Source organism: Alligator mississippiensis, chromosome 11, assembly GCF_030867095.1.
Source record: "Alligator mississippiensis isolate rAllMis1 chromosome 11, rAllMis1, whole genome shotgun sequence".
Taxonomy (NCBI): Eukaryota; Metazoa; Chordata; order Crocodylia; family Alligatoridae; genus Alligator; species Alligator mississippiensis.
Window position 1 is genome coordinate 17,524,416 of NC_081834.1, and position 17,297 is coordinate 17,541,712.

Sequence of the window (17,297 nt, forward strand, 5' to 3'; positions counted from 1 at the left end):
AGAAAACATGAACATTCTATTGCTGTGAGAGCTTTCCAGTACTACTAGTATTTGGGGAAAAAATATTTCCTTGTAGTGGTTTAACAAGGTGAGAAGCCAAAAAAAATCAAAAAGAAAAAAAGTAAACTAAACTATTACTTATGGCAAAGGACAATTAGCATCTCAAAGTGTTTTTCCTCCTCTCGATGTAAACTGAAGGATGATGGAAAGGGAGCAACATTTGCTTCCTGCTCTGGCATGTATAAGGACAAGAGAAATTTTTGGCCATGCATCAAAATCTATTTTGCACTAAGGGGACATGTCTACACATGCAATTAATGTGCTTGAATTTTCTGCACAGAAAATTCAAGTTCACTAAAGTGCTTCCCGGGCATGCAACTGAATGTGTGCCCATCAAGAACAAATTTGCTTCCAATGAGAGCAGTTCAGTCCAGGGCTGCTCCTGCCCTGCTCTTCCCTCCTGCAGCAGCCAAGGGGAGCTCCAGGCTCCCCCAGGTGCCAGCCCCAGGCTGGAAGGGGGCACAGGGACCTGTTCCGATTTCCATGCTGCAGAAAGAACTGTCCTGGCTGCAGGACCGCTGCCTCCCAACCACACAGCAATCGGGACCTGTCCCAATCTCCACGGGGTGGGTAGAGCTGTCCAGGCTCTGGGGGCAGCTGCCTCCCAGCCACATGGAGATTAGGATCCACCCTATCTCCACACGGCAGGGAGAGCTGTCCCAGATGCAGGGCAGCTGTCTCCCAGATGCTTACAGTTGGCCCCGAACACCATGCAGCTAGGAAACAGCTGCCCTGCAGCTGGGAGAGCTCTCCCTGCCCCACAGAGATCAGGATGGGTCTCCAAATCTGTGCGACTGAGACGCAGCTGCCCTGAAGCCAGGACAGCTCCTCTAGGCCAACAGAGGTTGGGGTTTAACCAGGTAGCGGTGGCCCCTGCTGCCTGGGCTGACTAGGAGCAAACTGCTCCCAGTCAGGGTCTACATGTGTGCTCTTGTGCATTATTTAATGCACTGTTTTTCTAATACCTGTGTGTATTGGTACTAGCAAATGGCACATTAGACTAATTTAATGCACAGTAATTGCTGCACACATGTAAACAGTGATGATTTACTGCACATTAGATTAGTCTAATGTGTAGTAAGGCAGCTCATGTTGATGCACCCAGTCAGAGTTAAACTTCACTGACTCAGTAGAATTTTAGGAATGTGGTGCACAATGCACCAATGGAAGATGTAACATAATAACAGTGCAGGATGTATAACAAAATGCATCTTCCTGTACCTTAACAAGTCTGTTCTGAGGATGCCCTTGAATGTACTTGCTTTGATTTAGCGTCTATTCTTTGTGAGAGTAAGAGAAAATGTGTTGAAAACTTATTTTACATATTATTGGGTAAAACATTCACAAAAATATCTAAAGGAAGGATGAGCGGCAGTAATTCATAAAACCCTACAAAGAACATTCTTGTGCAACTGAAAGTTTCCTTAATACTAAACCAAATATATTTAACAACAGATTTAGGAAGCAAAGTACGTCATCTGCATGTAATTTCTCAATACGCAAAGAGCAATGGAATATGTTAAAGGTTTAGTGCAATCTTGTACAAAAATTTGAGCACCCTCTTGCCAGATTAAACCAGAACAAAATGTGCTATGTAGCATGTACAACATGAATCCATATGTAATTCCACTGGGTTAGAACAGAGTACAATGTGTTCCCATTAATACTTACTTGTCTCCCATTTCAAACTGTAAGCTTGCCTTTTCAGATAGCAAATACTTTTGAATATTTAAGCAACAGCTAGTTCTATTTTACCAAGATTACTTACTAACAAAGGAATGAATGATCCAGATTAAACTGGCTCACTGCTTGAAAAATACCAAACACAAAAGCCAAAGAAAACCCCTTTGAAACATTCCTATGTTTGGAGGATGTAAGGAAACTAATCTTGGATCATGATGTTGATGATGCTATATAAAAATATTACCCATCCATTTAATTAAATGTGAGACTTAATTGGACTGCAGGTTCTGAACAGCCCTGGAGGGAAGAGGGAGAACACAGCCTAAAGACAGATGTCCTGGTACAGCTGATCTGATCAATCAGCGAAAAAGAGAGCACACATGTGCAAACACAGAGGGAGGAAACTTTGTGAGGGTTCCCTGTTCCACACTTGCAGATCGCACCTCACAACATACACGTTCCAAGCTTCCCCCTGCAGGGTGATTCCTGTGGTGTGCAAAATCAGATCCCTGGGGGTGCCTGCTAATGGGGTCCTGCCAGGGTTCCCCTGTTTGTAGACATGTGCCCCAAGTTGGGGCATGGAGGCATGCAGAGGATTCCTAAAGCACACCTCAGCAAGAAGGGGAACCCAGGTAGATGCTCCTGGAGCTTCAGGAGCCCACCCCAGGAATTCCTCAGCGGAAGAATTCCCAGGGCACACAGGATTCGGCCCTTGAAGCCCCAGAAGTGCTTGCCTGGGAGGGCTGGAGAGTGCAAACAGCTCCAGGCTTCCCATACTCTCCTGTCATAAAGCAAACAGAAAATAGCAGCACCAATTAATACCATCTATTGTCACAGCCACAGTTTGGGCATGTGTGGCACAACAAGAAACAAGGATGTCTGTTTGCTTGGGCTCTGTGCTCCCATAAAAAAAGTTTTGGTGGCACAAGGTGATGTGTGATTCCATAATGGGAAACACAAGGAAGCATTTCTACCTCCTGCACACAAATCAGAGGGAGGTAAAAGCTGATTTTTCCCTTTTCATCTTCCCCATTAGTTTAAAATTCTGCATAGGTCTTTAGGAGTCTCTCATACCCTTTAGCTGCTCTACCCTCCACCTTTAACAATGGTTGTAGGATTTTGAGAAGTGGGGTGCAGATGGTATGGTGCATCACCACACAGAACACAGCACACATTCTTCTCCTGACTGTAGTGCTGTTCCAAGTCATGCCAAGCCCATGTCCAGGCCATTTGGAGTCTGGAGACTGTCAAGACATCTGATGCCAGCCCAGCCTAGCTGTGCTTACAAAAGCTGGCTTGAAATTTTGAATGGAAGAGGAATCAAAGGAAGGTGGGACCCAGAGGTGCAGTAGGGCAGCTCCACATGTAATTTCCCAGTACATGAGGCACAGTGTTAATGATGTTGGTGCAGTCATCCACCTCTATGGAAGCAGCTATTTTTGGGGCCCCCACAAAGGAGGTGCCTGGGGTTGCTGCCCCAGAAGCCCCCACAGTTATATTACTGGTACAACCATACTCCCCTGAATCCACCTCTGTCCTTTCCTATAGCTGTACCATAGGAGCTGTGGAGTTTACTAATAAACGTTTTCAGGGAGTCAAAAAAATTGTCTCTTGGGGTGACCTGGCATGAATGCTCCTTCCTGGAAGCATCATGGAGACACAGTTAGGTTAAGTAGGTACAAGATTTAGAAATGAATATTAGTACCCTAAAGAAATGGCTCTCCATTGCCCCTTGTAGCTATAGTGGATAAATGGCCAAAGGGACAGTTTTCAGAACTAACAGAGCCCTGCAATCTCACTGCTGGACTATGTTCTTTTGGGAGAAGGGGAACCCCAAACTCTTTACAGACTAAGGACCCTTCTGTTGCTCTCTATACCAGTCACAGTGAACAGGGTTGGAAGAGTCAAAAGGCTGAGATGTAGGCGCTCTTCAACCTATATTATGAATTACATGGCAGGTCTGTACCTCTTCTACCCTTGGTCTACTGAAATGCTAGGTATATTAAGATAATAAAGTTGTGCCTTGCCACTTAATTCCATTCTCATGCCAACTTTCACTCACCTACTTGTCTTATTACAATTCACTTCTGTATTCATCCTTATTTTCTAAGCATTAAGAGTGAACACAAAATAAAATACAATTTAAGTTACTGAGCATTATGTAGATGCGAAGATGTGGACAGGGTAGATAACAGTAGCAAAAACATGGAAGAGATATAAATTCATTCACAGAACACATTAATCTTAAACTAACTAATCTTTTTGACAAAGATCCTGCTTTTTTTAAGAAAACCAATAGAACTTATTTGTTTGCATTTTTTTCGTGTGTGTGTGTGGGGGTGTGTGTGTGTCTGTGTGCGTGTGTGTGTTTTACGTTCTAGGAAGCCAAAGTTACTTTCAGTATGACTAATTCAATTCTTGAGTATTGAACTTATCTTAAAAGCAGTCCTTTTCTTGAAAGCAGGCTCCATGATGTTTCTGAAAGAACTACCCATGTGGATCAGATCCAGAACACACAGAACATAATGGGAATATTGTCATTGACTGCAATAAGCTTTGGAAGAAACCTCTACACAGAACCATGTATTATCACCAGAATACATTCAGAGTCCGAGAAAAAAAATAAAACAATGAATAAATAAAAACACTGTTATGCTTAATTTATTGTTTTTGCCTCTAAACATCACTCCACTCAAAGGAAGCTGAAGCTGTTTTCACCAGAAGTGTATAGTTTTGTTTTTTGGATTTTTTTTACAATTAAAAGCAGCCTGTACCACAGCTGCATGTTAGTGTTCTGTGAATTATTGCTTTTCCAGGTGTTTAGTCCAGGGGACATCTTATCTCAGTACCTTTTCTATAGATGAATCAAAATCCTCCAGGGAAAAATCATGAATTACTCCACATATATTTCAACTGTATTCAAACAAATAATTTACCATATTTCAACAAGCCTTCAGATTCTCACTATTCTTTTCCCTTTCCATAATTTAAAACCTAAAAGAAGCTACAAAGCCTGTCTCTGTTCTTGCCCTTTTTTGAGTAAGTCATTGAACAACATAATAATATTCCTTAAAATGGTTACTGCGATGAGCCCACCCTTCACAATAAAACTGTCAATCACTTGAAGGCAGCAAGCTCTGTTACCCAAGGGCAAGGAGTGCTCTTTTTTATTTTTCTAGAGATTGTTTCCCAAGAATCTCCTCTTTCTTACAAGAAATGTACTAGAAATGCCTACGAATGTAATTCAGATAAGTTTGATGTGGAATTCAATAAGCTCCTGTAACATATTGTGTTATGAGCAATTTCCACAGCATGCCACAAACTTCCTAGGTTTACTTCAAATCATTTGCTAAAGCTTAACAGAGATTCTTTCATGTTGCATTCTTTACATTAATATATGTATTTCATGTTTAAAGTAATGTTTCTCTGTAACCTGAAGATAGCATTTCTGGTCCTTAATGCCAGAATAAAAGGTTTGTTACTCTTAAAACACCCTTCTTCATCCAGTATTACACTATTTCCTGCATTTTCATTCACTTTTAAAGAACTACCTGATAATTGACCCCTAAATAAAAATATAAATAATCTTTCAACAGTTTACGTGGTATGATATTTCATATTACAATATTTCTTAGCCTTAAAGTTAAAAAAAGTTCTCTTGGCTACTTCAAGAAAATGAACAGCATTTATTTAATCTCTCTTTATAGGAATAGATTATTTAAATGGTCATGTAAAGGAACAGCAAGAAACATACTACAGAAAAAGAACACCAATCTTGCTTCTACTATTGAATCTAGGTAACCTTAGGGAAGTTGAGACATATTACAGGGGCAATGTAAGTACTGGAAGGTGGGGTGGGTGCATTAGAAGGTGGGCAACCTCCAAAACAAGCTCTCTCTGCTCCCTTCCTAACCCCGCCCCCCACTTCATTCTGAAAACAATGTGTACTGACACAAGTTAATAAAGGCTCCACTTTGGAGTGCCTTCATCTGAACTCTCAAGTAATGAGAGTTCAGATTGTCACAGGACTGGGCCCTTTTAAAGCACTCTGCAGCTCTGCCCTTCCATAAGTCACTTGTCACAACTCCATGCCACTGCCCCCACCTACGCCCCCATGAAAAAAAATGTCACTTGTGTCAGCGCCCTTAGGGTAAGGACAGAAGTTACACATAAACCGGTATAAGTCATCGGAAACCGGTTCAAATCTGTAACACAACAGAAGTTGAGTGTACACGCACCACTTTCAAAGTCGCTGAAACTGGTTTAAGATAAACTTGGATCAGACAAACCTGATTTAGGTTAAATTAGTTTATTGAACTTCTGTCCCAGATCCCCTCCAAATTCCAGTAATTCCCAGTTCTCCATCATGCCAGGATGCTTTGGACCTCCCCTTTACACAGGTTGGGTAGGCTAGCCTTGGCCCAAGTTGTCTGCTCCAGCCAAGCAGGGAAGTGTGCTCTAGCACCCCCCTGGCTTCTGGCCTGGGCCACTGCAGGTATGTAGCTGCATTTTTAAAATCAAAAGTGAATGTCTGTTCACTTGCTTATCAGTTTAGTCTACTCAGCTTAGAATAACCCGCAAAGATTGAATCGATTCAGCCTCAGGCTTTTTTGATTGTTTGTATTTAGCCTTAGAGTTTGTATAGTTCTGTAAACTGTGAAGTGCTCTGCGTTATTAACATACAAATTAGTTTTCCCTATGAAATACTCATAAAGAATTAATGGAATTACTTATAGGCTTTCTGTAGCTTTATTGGAGATCTTTTTTTAATACAAATTTATACTCTTGATACAGAATTCAAACAACCCACAGACAGGATCTGATCACTGTTTAATTTGATTCTTTTTGGGATATCTTCTATAACAATCTATTAAATATCCTGAGAACATTTTAAGTTTAACATTTACACTGAGGTTTAATATCTGTTACCACTCTTCCACAAATGATGTTTTAATAACTGTACAATAAAATGCTCTGATTTAGCTTCCTTTTAAAGATGCTATCATTCCAAGTCATCAAAAAGGTAATGGGTAAAATAATGGATTCATTTGTTACATGTGGAAATTCAAGCAATTTTTAATATCTCACTATTGTGCAAGTGTGACAAAGCTCTATCATACTGACCTGATCATCAAAGCGGTAAGTGAGGAATTGTTCCCCTGTTGTATCTTCAAGAAAACTCCCTTGTGGAGAAAGTGCAAACTCAGGCAGGAAGTATGCACCTTGGGATTGTTCTGCTCTTGTCTGTAAGAGATTTAAAAAGGACATATTACAGCTAATGAAGGCAAAGTGTATGCACAATTATGGCAACTGCAACTATACTCATGAACAAATTACATGACATTTTTCTGCAGTTTTAGGGCTGGAATTTTGAACATTTGGCCAAGAGTATCTACAAGAAAATGTAACCTCTGTAGCTTCAAAGGCAGAGTTCTCTGTCTATACCAGGAAGAAAAATAAAAGAGAGGCCAGCAGCTTCATAATGCCTCTACCCAAGTTTTAATCTAACTGGTCAGGTACCAGCAATGAAGCCATAAAGCCATTGCATTTGTTGCTTAATCCTCAGCCACACTATTTAAAGCTAGGTCAGATACATCTACACTAGAAGCAGCTATACGTCCAGCAGTGAGTCAGGATGTAGCCTCAGACTGCTGAAAAGGCAATTAAAGAATGCCAGAATGAATCTTAATGTTACATGATTGTGGGATGGCATGGATATACCAAGCCAAAACAGTGCAGAAATTTGAACTGGAATGGCAAGATATCAAACCCTTTACGCAGCTGATGACCTTCTGACACACTTTGATGACACAGAATTAGATACCAGAAATGTTGATTGTACACCATTATTTGAGATTTTGTCAATGTGTTGACTTCAATAATCAGGGCCCACATAGACTAAATGCAGATCCAGGACCCTTTCCTGGTGTAGCTACACATTCATCTGAAATGCTGTGGCATAGAGTTTTGTGATGAGGCACCAGACTTCCACAAGTCAACCAAGCCAGGAGACACATTGATTACTGGAAATTGGGAGCACTGATAATTACACATTAAAAATGTTATATTTGACACCTAAGTTATTCAGGGATGATGGGACATACCTCTCTAATCAAGGAATAAATATACTTTTGGACAGTGTTACAGCTATGGTGAAAGGGGCAGGCAGCCAAGCTAACTGTTGGCACCTCCTTATGGCAGATGCCTAGTGAAAGTACTCATTCTATGGGAGACCTAGTTTCCTAATAAATCAGAATTACAAGTGGACTGAGGAGAAGACATCTCTTAAATGAAGCTGGGGAAAGGGAAAAATGGCTTTAATGGCTAGTAGAAAAACATGACAAACCCTCTTTCCTAAACCATTTAACCTTAATATGAGGGGAAGTCAACAGGATCCCAGCTCACTGCCAGGACCAGCTGTGGAAGGGTTAGAGGTTGATGATAACCCCCCATAAGGAGGAAGCAATTAAAGGAGGAATCATGACCTGCGCCATCCGAGCTATTGCTAGATACTTCCAAACTAAAAGAATTTAACAACACTGTGGTTTAATTAAATTGCATATCTCATTTATTTTCTTTCCTGCTTGATTGCCAGCTGCTGTCCTGAAGTGGAAGCAGTAAATTTAAGATACATAACTTCAGTGAGCTATAGTTAAGGACCCACACTATTCTAATTGTCTACAAGACTTCAGAAGTATTGCATACAATTCAGGCACTAAACCCTCAGGAATCATAGAACAGGAGCCATGTCACTCTGCAAACAGCCTTCAGCTTGTACTATAGTAATGTAGTAGCATGTCATTTGCATGAAGTCTGGAAAACCAGCTTATATTGCTACTGCTTATCATGTCTTACAACATAGATATGTTTCAGTTTCATGGGCCACAAATCCCATCGCCTATTAAAATTATTACATTAAATTTAGTGTTTTGTATTAAACTAGGTTTGTATGAACTAGAAATTATTTGCAAAGTTCACATCTAGACTGGTTGTGCTTTAAATTATCTCAGTGAATAGGATTTTAAACAAAACTTTGCACCTTGTGTATACAATGTCACGTTTTCACATGCACAATGGTGACATGTTGGGAGGGCATGGGGAGGGGGGCATGTGCCCCCCCTCACCCCCCCCAGATTTCCATGCTGACAGTTGGATGTTGGGCATGGCGCTGTAGCCTGGCCAGAACCAGGGCCCATCAGCAGTAGGGGTAGTGACAGTGGCGCAATTTCTGCACCAATGGTGGGGTGTGGAGCTGCAGCCTGGCCAGACCCAAAGCTCAGCAGCAGCGGGGGCAGGGGTACAGCAGTAGCATGGAGTTGTGCCCCCCCATCCCACTGTCAGCATTTATGTGTCACCTATGCACATGTTGTGGCCAAGTCAGGACATCATTTAAATTCTATTATTAAAAAGGCAGCCACCAAGTCAGTCACATTTAGGTTTTTAAATCACAAAGTGGGGCAAAATCTGTGTTTTACAACACTAGATTCCCCGTGTTACAATGAAGGAAAGTCTAGAATCCAACCTCATGCTGACTCCCACATGGTCACTGCTCTTATAACCTTTCATACATGACACATGACTCTGATATTAATGCAGTTGATGTCACTGAAACCAATAACTCACAATGGGCTATGGATTAGGCTCTATATGATAAAAGCCAGCACTGGTGGCTAAGAACTATATCATAAATACCCTTTTGTCCTGGGTTAAATGACATAGTATTACTACCTCAATTTCCCCAGGTATAAAATGTAGCTTACTAAATTTACTGACTTATTTCAGTGAAGGTTATATTTGTGAAATGCTTTGAAAAAGAATACTGCCTAAGTGTTAGTGATTTAAGAGAATATTTTGGAAAGAGTTGCTGAGCTCAAGAACAGAATAGAATCCAAATTATTCCTCCACACTTCCCAGAAAAAGGTCTATAATCATGCTGTTGCTTAATTTCTCATAAACAAGTTGCCAGTAGGATATGCAGAAATTAGCTAGCTTGTGTTTCCCATCTTTATAAGGTAAATATTTAAAGTAGAAAGCCTTCAGGCATTCATCAGTATTATGCTTTGAATATAAAAGATGCCAACATTTGAACCTGAAATAACAAGTGTGACAAGAAAAACTAAAATGTTTTACACACACATTTATTTTAGTGTTAATATCTAATGAGCAGTTAGTTACTGGGTGAAACATGGACCTACTTGTTAGTTGAAGGCAAGCAAAAAATGGCCCCTAGCATGGAAAATTTCAGTCCAAGAGGTTTTAGAAAGTTATATACAGGGACTTATAATATAAACTAGATTGTTTAGCAATAGTAGGTGCTGCTGACTACCAAAAAGAACTGAAGCAAGAAAGAGATACAGTCAAGAGTGATGATAAAAATAATAATGGTTAAGATACAGGAAGAGCATGGTGAAGGAGACTTGACAGTAGGAGTATATTATGAATCTCCGAACCAAGTGGAGGAGCTTGATCTGAAATTCTCCAGAGAACTGGCAGAGGCACACACAGAATATAGTCGTCATAGGTGACTCCAATTATCCAGACATCTCATGGGAAGAGCACTGAGGTAGATCTGAGTGACCACATAGCTTCCTCACTCGCATTGAGAAACTCTATTTGACTCAAGAAGTATACAGGCCGACAAGAGGAAAGGCAACCTGGATTTGGCCAAAGGGGATGATCTAGTGAGTAATCTGGTGATTGAGGGTAATCTAAGCAATTGCAACCATGAGATGATCACTTTCACCATGGACTGTAAGGAAGGGAAATCAGTTAGTAGGGTAGAAATCCTTGATTTTAGGAAAGCTGAATTCTACAAACTTAGGAGATTTGTGGATGAGGCCCTGCAGGACCATGGTCCAATGGGGAAGGGAGTGTAAGAAAAGTGGTCATTCCTCAAGGATACAATCCTTGGAACACAAAGGAGGTCCATTCCTGTTCATAAGGAAGGTAGCAGAAGGGTTGGGAGACCTCCCCTGGCTCAACAGGGAGGTCACTGACCTCCTGAAAACAAGAGAAGCATATAAGAGATGGAAGCTGGGAATTACCCCCAAGAAAGAGTACATAGGAATGGCCCGCAACTGTAGGGAGCAGATTAGAAAAGCCAAGGCAGAAATCCAATACAAACTGGCAACAGAAATCAAAGACAATAAAAAGTAATTCTTTAGATATATAGGGAGCAGGAAAAAAAAAGGGGGGAAATGTAGGACCCCTGCTGAACGCAATGGAACACTCAGGAGAAAACCAAACTCCTAACTGAATACTTTGCGTTGGTATTCCACCAGACCAAGGATATTAACTTGCCTAACAGAAAGAAGGATAGACAAGGTGAGAGTGATCACCCACCTATAATCAGTGAAGATCTTGTGGGGGAGTACCTAGAGAGGCTGGATATCTACAAGTCAGCAGGACTGGATGAACTACACCCAAGAGTGCTGAAAGAACTAGCTGACGTCATTGCACAACTGATGGCAAAGCTATTTGAGAATTTACGGCACTCGGGTGAAGTCACAGAAGACTGGAAGAGGGACAATGTGATGCTTATCTTCAAGAGATGAACAAAAGAGGACCCAGGGAATTACAGGCCATTCAATCAGAGCTCAATCCCTGGAAAAATCCTGGAAAATGTATCAAAGAATCCATCAGTGATAGGATAACAGAAGGCAGTAATCTAAAAGACAGCCAACATGGCTTTGTTGCAGGCAGGTCATGCCTGACCAACCTCATTTCCTTCTATGATCAGGTAACTCACCCCCTGGATAAAGATGAGGTAGACATCATGTACTTGGATTTCAAAAAGGCCTTTGACTTGGTCTCCCACAATGTCCTCATGGTTAAATTGAGAAATTGTGGCCTCAACAACTTAATGGGCCAGTGGCTGGGAAACTGGCTGTGGCAGAGCACCTTTGGTGCCTGCCACTCTAAGGGCTGAGAGCAGGCAGCAAAGCAGCCATCAGGTGTGCACCAGCCCTAATGAGGCAGTCACATGACTGCAGGAGGGCATTGTGATAGGAGGAGGGGGTTGAGCAGCCTCCGTTTTAGCTCAGGTCCTCAGGGAACCCAGAAGGCTGCTGGCTGCAGCTATGGAGAGAACACTACCCAGCTAGAGCTGCAGCTCACATCTTGGAGGTAAGGGCAGGAGCTATGGGAATGGCAGGAAGCTCCTGGTCCTGGGGAATGACCAAAAACCACAGCCTGCTGGGGTAGGATGGTCTGGTGGGTCTGCCCATGGCAGGGTGGTCCCCAAAAAATACCAGTTCAGTTGCCTCCCCAGTGAAAGGTGAAGAAAGGGTGCCTTAAAGCCCCAGCCCCAACATCCTGATGGGTAAACCCATGGTAGGGACAGGCATGGGGTCCAGCCATGGCCAGAGAAGCACCTGAGCCCCAAGGGGTATAAGACCCGAGGCCCCAGAGAGGGGGCAGACAGAGAGAGAGATTGGAGAGATTGGGGGCAGAAGTGTGTGGTAGCCTGCACAGAGTAGGGTGCACTGTTGCGGCCTGAAGGACTGTGCATTGGGGTGTAGAGTAGCGTTGCAGGGGCAGTCTGAAGGGCAGCACACAGGGCCATCCCCACAGGAGTAATAACATAAGTGGAAGCCCTAGTGAGAGGCCATAGGTGGAAGGCCCTAGCAGGACAGCATACGCTGAAGCCCCAGGAAGGGGACAGATAGGCTAGGGTAAGTCTACGGATTCCTGACGCCACAGCTGGGCCAAAGGCCAAGACCCTGGTAAGTCTTCAAACTTGGTGAGGCCAAGTTTTGAATCAAAGGTTAAGAACTTGTTTTGGATGCCATCTGAGAGGCATGGGACATGGTGTAGGGATGGTATGGAGCTGTGCATACCACCCTGGGCATCAAGGTACTTAGTGGGCAGCCTCCTGTATTTTACACCAATTATTTATTCAACAAGTTGTGGCAGGTGAGACGGGGCAGACTGCCCCTAGACAGGTAGATAGGCCGAAGATGAGACTTGGCCCCAAGCTGACCCCCTCTTCCCCCCCCCCCCCCCGCGGTCACACTGGCTCTGAGGTCAGACTCAGAGAAAGTGTTAATAGATGGAACTGAGTTGACATGGTGAAAGGTGACCAGTGGTGTCCCTCAAGGCACAGTACTCAGACCAGTGCTTTTCAACATTTTCATCAACAATTTGGATATGGGTTTGGAAAGCATACTGGCAAAGTTCATGGATGACACCAAGTTATGGGGGAGTGCCATCACACTAGAAGACAGGCTGTGGATACAGGCTGACCTGGACAGGCATGTAAAGTGGGCAGATCTAAACCTGATGTTTACCGCCAAGAAATGTAAAGTGCTCCATCTGGGGTGAAATAATCCATAACATACTTACAGGCTTGGTGGTGCTACACTAACCAGCATCACAACTGAAAGAGACCTGAGGGTCATGACTGACCACAAAATGAACATGAGCCACCAATGCGATGCTACAGCCAGCAAAGTGAACACCATTCTGGCATGCACCAACCAATGCATCACAAGCAAGACTAAGAATGTCATCCTCCCGCTCTACTCAGCATTGGTGAGGCCACAGCTGGAGTACTGCATCCAGTTCTGGATGCCACACTTCAAGAAGGATCTAGAGAAACTGGAAAGAGTCTAAAGGAGGACCACACAAATCATTAGAGGTCTGGAGAACAGACCATACAGGGAGAGGCTGAAGGACATGGAACTGTTCAGCCTGGAAAAGAGAAGACTCAGGGGGGACTTGGTGGCAGCCTTTAAGTATATAAGAGGCAAACATCACAGGCTAGGAGACCATCCAGGCACCCAAGGGGAAGAGGTGAACCAAGGCACCCCAGGGGAAGAGTAGGAATAATGGTCATAAACTGATAGAAAATGGCTTCAGATTAGACATAAGGAAAAACTTCTTTACAGTTTGTGTGTCCAGAGTCTGGAACAGACTCCCCCCAGAGGTGGTACAATCACCTTCCCTGGACAACTTCAAAATATGACTGGACTCGCACCTTGCTAGGGTCATCTAACCTCAGCAGTCTTTCCTGCCTTAAAGCAGAGGAGCTGGACCTGATGATCTCATGAGGTCCCTTCCAGACCCTAACTTCCATGAATCTCCCAGAATCTAGTATCAGCCAGATGTCATGAGAAGTAGATGCTGAGGCCTAGTAACTAGGGGCAATCCAAAAAAGGTGATCGTTATTTTCAAAAACCTTTCAACTAAATTTCAGATTTTCAAAAAAATCTTTTAAAAATCTATTATTTTTCTAATAAAGAAAAGAGGTTTCACATTTTTATGGTTAAACATAGAGAGTCTGCAACCAGTTCTACTATTACTGTTTGAAGAGTTCTAACATGCATTCATTCCTGTGCTACATTTATTTAAATACAGAATGCTTATAGACCACTTCTTTCTGTATGAGTGTCTCAGAGCTCTTTGTGAGCCTTTTATATTATAGATGCTTTGTTCAGACAGTGAATCAAATGTCAGCAGTTTGTAAGATGCTACCATAATTTTCAGCTGATGATTTTTAATTGCTTAATTAGTGTGGTATAAATTCATTTCTTAAACTACAGCTACAGATTTAAACTGCCTCCAAGTTTCAGAAAACAATTACGTGTCATCCTGATGTGTTAAGTCCACATAACAGGCAGTTCCATGCCATTTAGCTTCAAGTTAAACATGTCAGGCAGATTATAAACATACTTAAAATGAAGAACAGGCATTTTGAACCAGTTTATATGTTGTTCCTAAACATTATAATGATGACAGAGCTAGGTGATAATGTAGCAAGACAAATACAATAATAGTCACTGTATAATATGCTGAAAGTGCTGTAAGGTAAATATCAGAATGCAAGAAAATATGTCATAGGCACTAGCCTACTTGGCAAATGAGATTATTTAAGACAGACAGAAAATAGGTAAACTGGTGTATGACACGTTTTCCAAATACTTATAGCATTTAGATTCCTTTCCTTCCTACCCAGCAGCAAAAAAAACCCAGCAGATTTCTTCCATGGCCTTCCACATACCATTCCACCAGGGAGTTCAAGTGTAAATGATCTGGTAAGAAGACAATATCACATCTCATGGTGGTGAGAAAAGAGAAATGGTGGGATTTCTAAAGCATCCATGTTCTTGAAGCTAGGTTTGGTGTCGTGTGTCATTGCTAGGTGCTTGTTCAAACTGAACTTTCCGAGACTTTGACTACTGGAAGAAAAAAGGATTTTTTCGTCTGACTGATGAAGGATTAAATTATTCTCCCAGCTCCACACCTCTGGCTTCTGGTCATGGAAGAAGAAAGAGTAAACAGCCAATATCTAAGTTCCATTGTTTGGTTTTTTTTCGGTCACTTCCTCTCCTTCTGCAGTAGAGTAAAAAGGACTCATTTTTTTTCCTGTTTCACTATTGCCAGTAGAGTTTTGAATACCAGCAGCAAAGCCATCTCTCTCTTTAAGGGTTTTCTACAGGAACTGCTGAGATGGTTACTTTCACTTCGCTGCCTCAGAGGCAATGGAGCCATCAGTCAGACAAAAAAACACATCATCAGTTCTTTGCTGGTTTTCTTTATAGCCTTTAAAGCTAAAACCTGATTTTAAAAAGACGGATTACATTGTTCTAAAACTGATAGCAGAAGTTTCTGTCTCAGTTGAATAGGGAAAGTTTCCTACTAACCAATGGGCAGTGAATTTTAAAAACTCTTAAATTAACAAAGCAGTTAAATTTACTGCTTTGTTAAAGCAGTGCATTATGCTAGACCAGCTGCATAATTTCAGATGAGGAATCTTCCAATTAATGGTCTTCCTTTCTTGGCAAAAGCACAAAGATTCCCTAAGCTAGAATCCTTCTGTAAAGAGGTTTTTCCAGCCATCCTCTGTAACTCTCACACCAAACCTCCTTCATTGCATACTCAAATGGCGGGTTGAATTCCCACCATTCACCTTTTCCAAAATTTAGGATTCATATTTTATATCACTGTTAAACTGGTATGTTACCTATATCTGATGAATCAAAGAAGATACACTTTCCCTACCTTTAAAATATTAAATAAAGCTTATATAAAATGTTAGTCATCTGCAATGCATGACCCACACAAATTGAGAGTTTCACCCAAAGATTTAAATACTGAACTATTACTGTGATTGTAGATTCCTAATTAAGTTGCAAAATATATAGTTTAAAATTGTTTCAATCCTTTTGATATGAAGTTTGTTACAAAGTTTGTCTGAGCATTATATAAAATAGTTCCATTCTATTTGACTATAACCACTGGATACCTGGAAAGTACTTGTTAACTGGAAAGTACTTGTTTCATATTTATACATAAACAGCTGACACATGTCTTCTGATTTTAATGTGTGGTTTAGAATCAAAACAACAAGAATTTAAACTTCTGTTACCTCTGAATGATGAAGGTCAAGAAGGTGAAAAAATGAAGATGGAATGTCTCAAAGAAATGAATGCAACTTACTAAAGTCTTTCACTCCTATGACTCGTAGAGGGCACAAGTTTCTGTGTCAAACACTCATGAAAAGAAAACAAATATACTGCTAAGTACATTTGCTCCTCATACAAATCTACATTATTGAGAATAAAGCCTTGCTACGCCTATGTAGTATTAGCCAACAAGGTGGAAACAGAAGTAGAAGAAGGTGTATTCTTCTCAAAAGGCAAAATGCCCTTTTTGTTCCAGAGCCATGCAAAAGCAGGGGCTCCAGTCAGACCCCAGGCCAAGAGCCTGTGTGTGACACAGCCAATGGCAGGCGCAACCATGCTGTTGAACCCCTGTTCCTGTCCCAGCCAAAGATTTATCTGACTTTTAATTTTAAATGATTGCTATTTGAAAGTGCATAGGTATTTCTAGTACAAATGTGGTTCAAATATTTCACTTATTCATTTTAAGATTATACATTTTAGTGTAAAATACTTTAGTCTGGGAGAAAATTATGGACTCCAGGGTTAGGAACAGACATTTAAAAAAGCCAGAACCTGAATTGACTCAATCTTTGCACGTCAGTCTAACCTGAAAAGATTGAACCAATTTGCAAGTGCACAGACATTCACATTTAATTCTGGAAACACAGGCATGTGCCTGCAGTGGCTCATGCCTGCAGAAGCTGGGGGACACTAGAGTAGCCCTCCCTTCGCTTTGTAGTAGCCGCAAGGCTGGAGAGAAGTTGACCTGGGGGGTGTGGCCAGGCCCCTTCAGGATCGAAATGTTACTGTAGAAGGGTTTAAACACCCACCCTGGCCTGTAGGGACACCAGCCAGGCTGTGCCCGGAGGGGTAGTGGGGAGGCAGCCCTTCTCAGTAAGGATGCACTGATAGAGATTTTTGGGGCCAATACCGATAGTCAATTTTTAAGGAGGCATATTGGGCGATACCGATCTGACTTCTGATACGCAGCATGCCAGCTTGAAGAGCAGTGTCCAGCCGGAAAGTCTGTTGTGGTGGATGGGGGGGGAGGGAAGGGGTGTGTGGGTGGGGGCAGACCAAGGCCCCAGCAGTGCAGGAGGGGGTGAGGCTAGGGCAGGTGTGCTGCCCAGCTGGGGCAGGGAGGGGCGCGGGATGGAGCCACAGCTCATC

The 17,297-nt window shown here is 42.1% G+C and overlaps 1 protein-coding gene and 1 long non-coding RNA gene across 4 annotated transcripts in view; one reads left to right on the plus strand and one right to left on the minus strand.

Annotated features, from left to right (window-relative positions):
- The window catches only part of LOC132243822 (uncharacterized), a 75,955-nt gene extending 71,533 nt beyond the window's left edge, over positions 1-4,422 (plus strand). Inside the window, exon 3 of the long non-coding RNA XR_009455397.1 lies at positions 4,208-4,422. This is a non-coding gene — a long non-coding RNA (uncharacterized LOC132243822). The remainder of the gene's footprint in view (positions 1-4,207) is intronic.
- ADAMTSL3 (ADAMTS like 3) overlaps positions 1-17,297 on the minus strand; it is a 368,636-nt gene that overhangs the window by 290,459 nt on the left and 60,880 nt on the right. For 2 of the 3 annotated variants that reach the window (XM_019477525.2, XM_019477526.2), the window contains exon 4: positions 6,868-6,987. In XM_019477525.2, coding sequence (XP_019333070.2) covers positions 6,868-6,987 — 120 coding nt within the window. Of the gene's footprint in view, positions 1-6,867; positions 6,988-17,297 lie in introns of those variants that run through there. The other variant, XM_059714625.1, reaches the window with a different exon arrangement.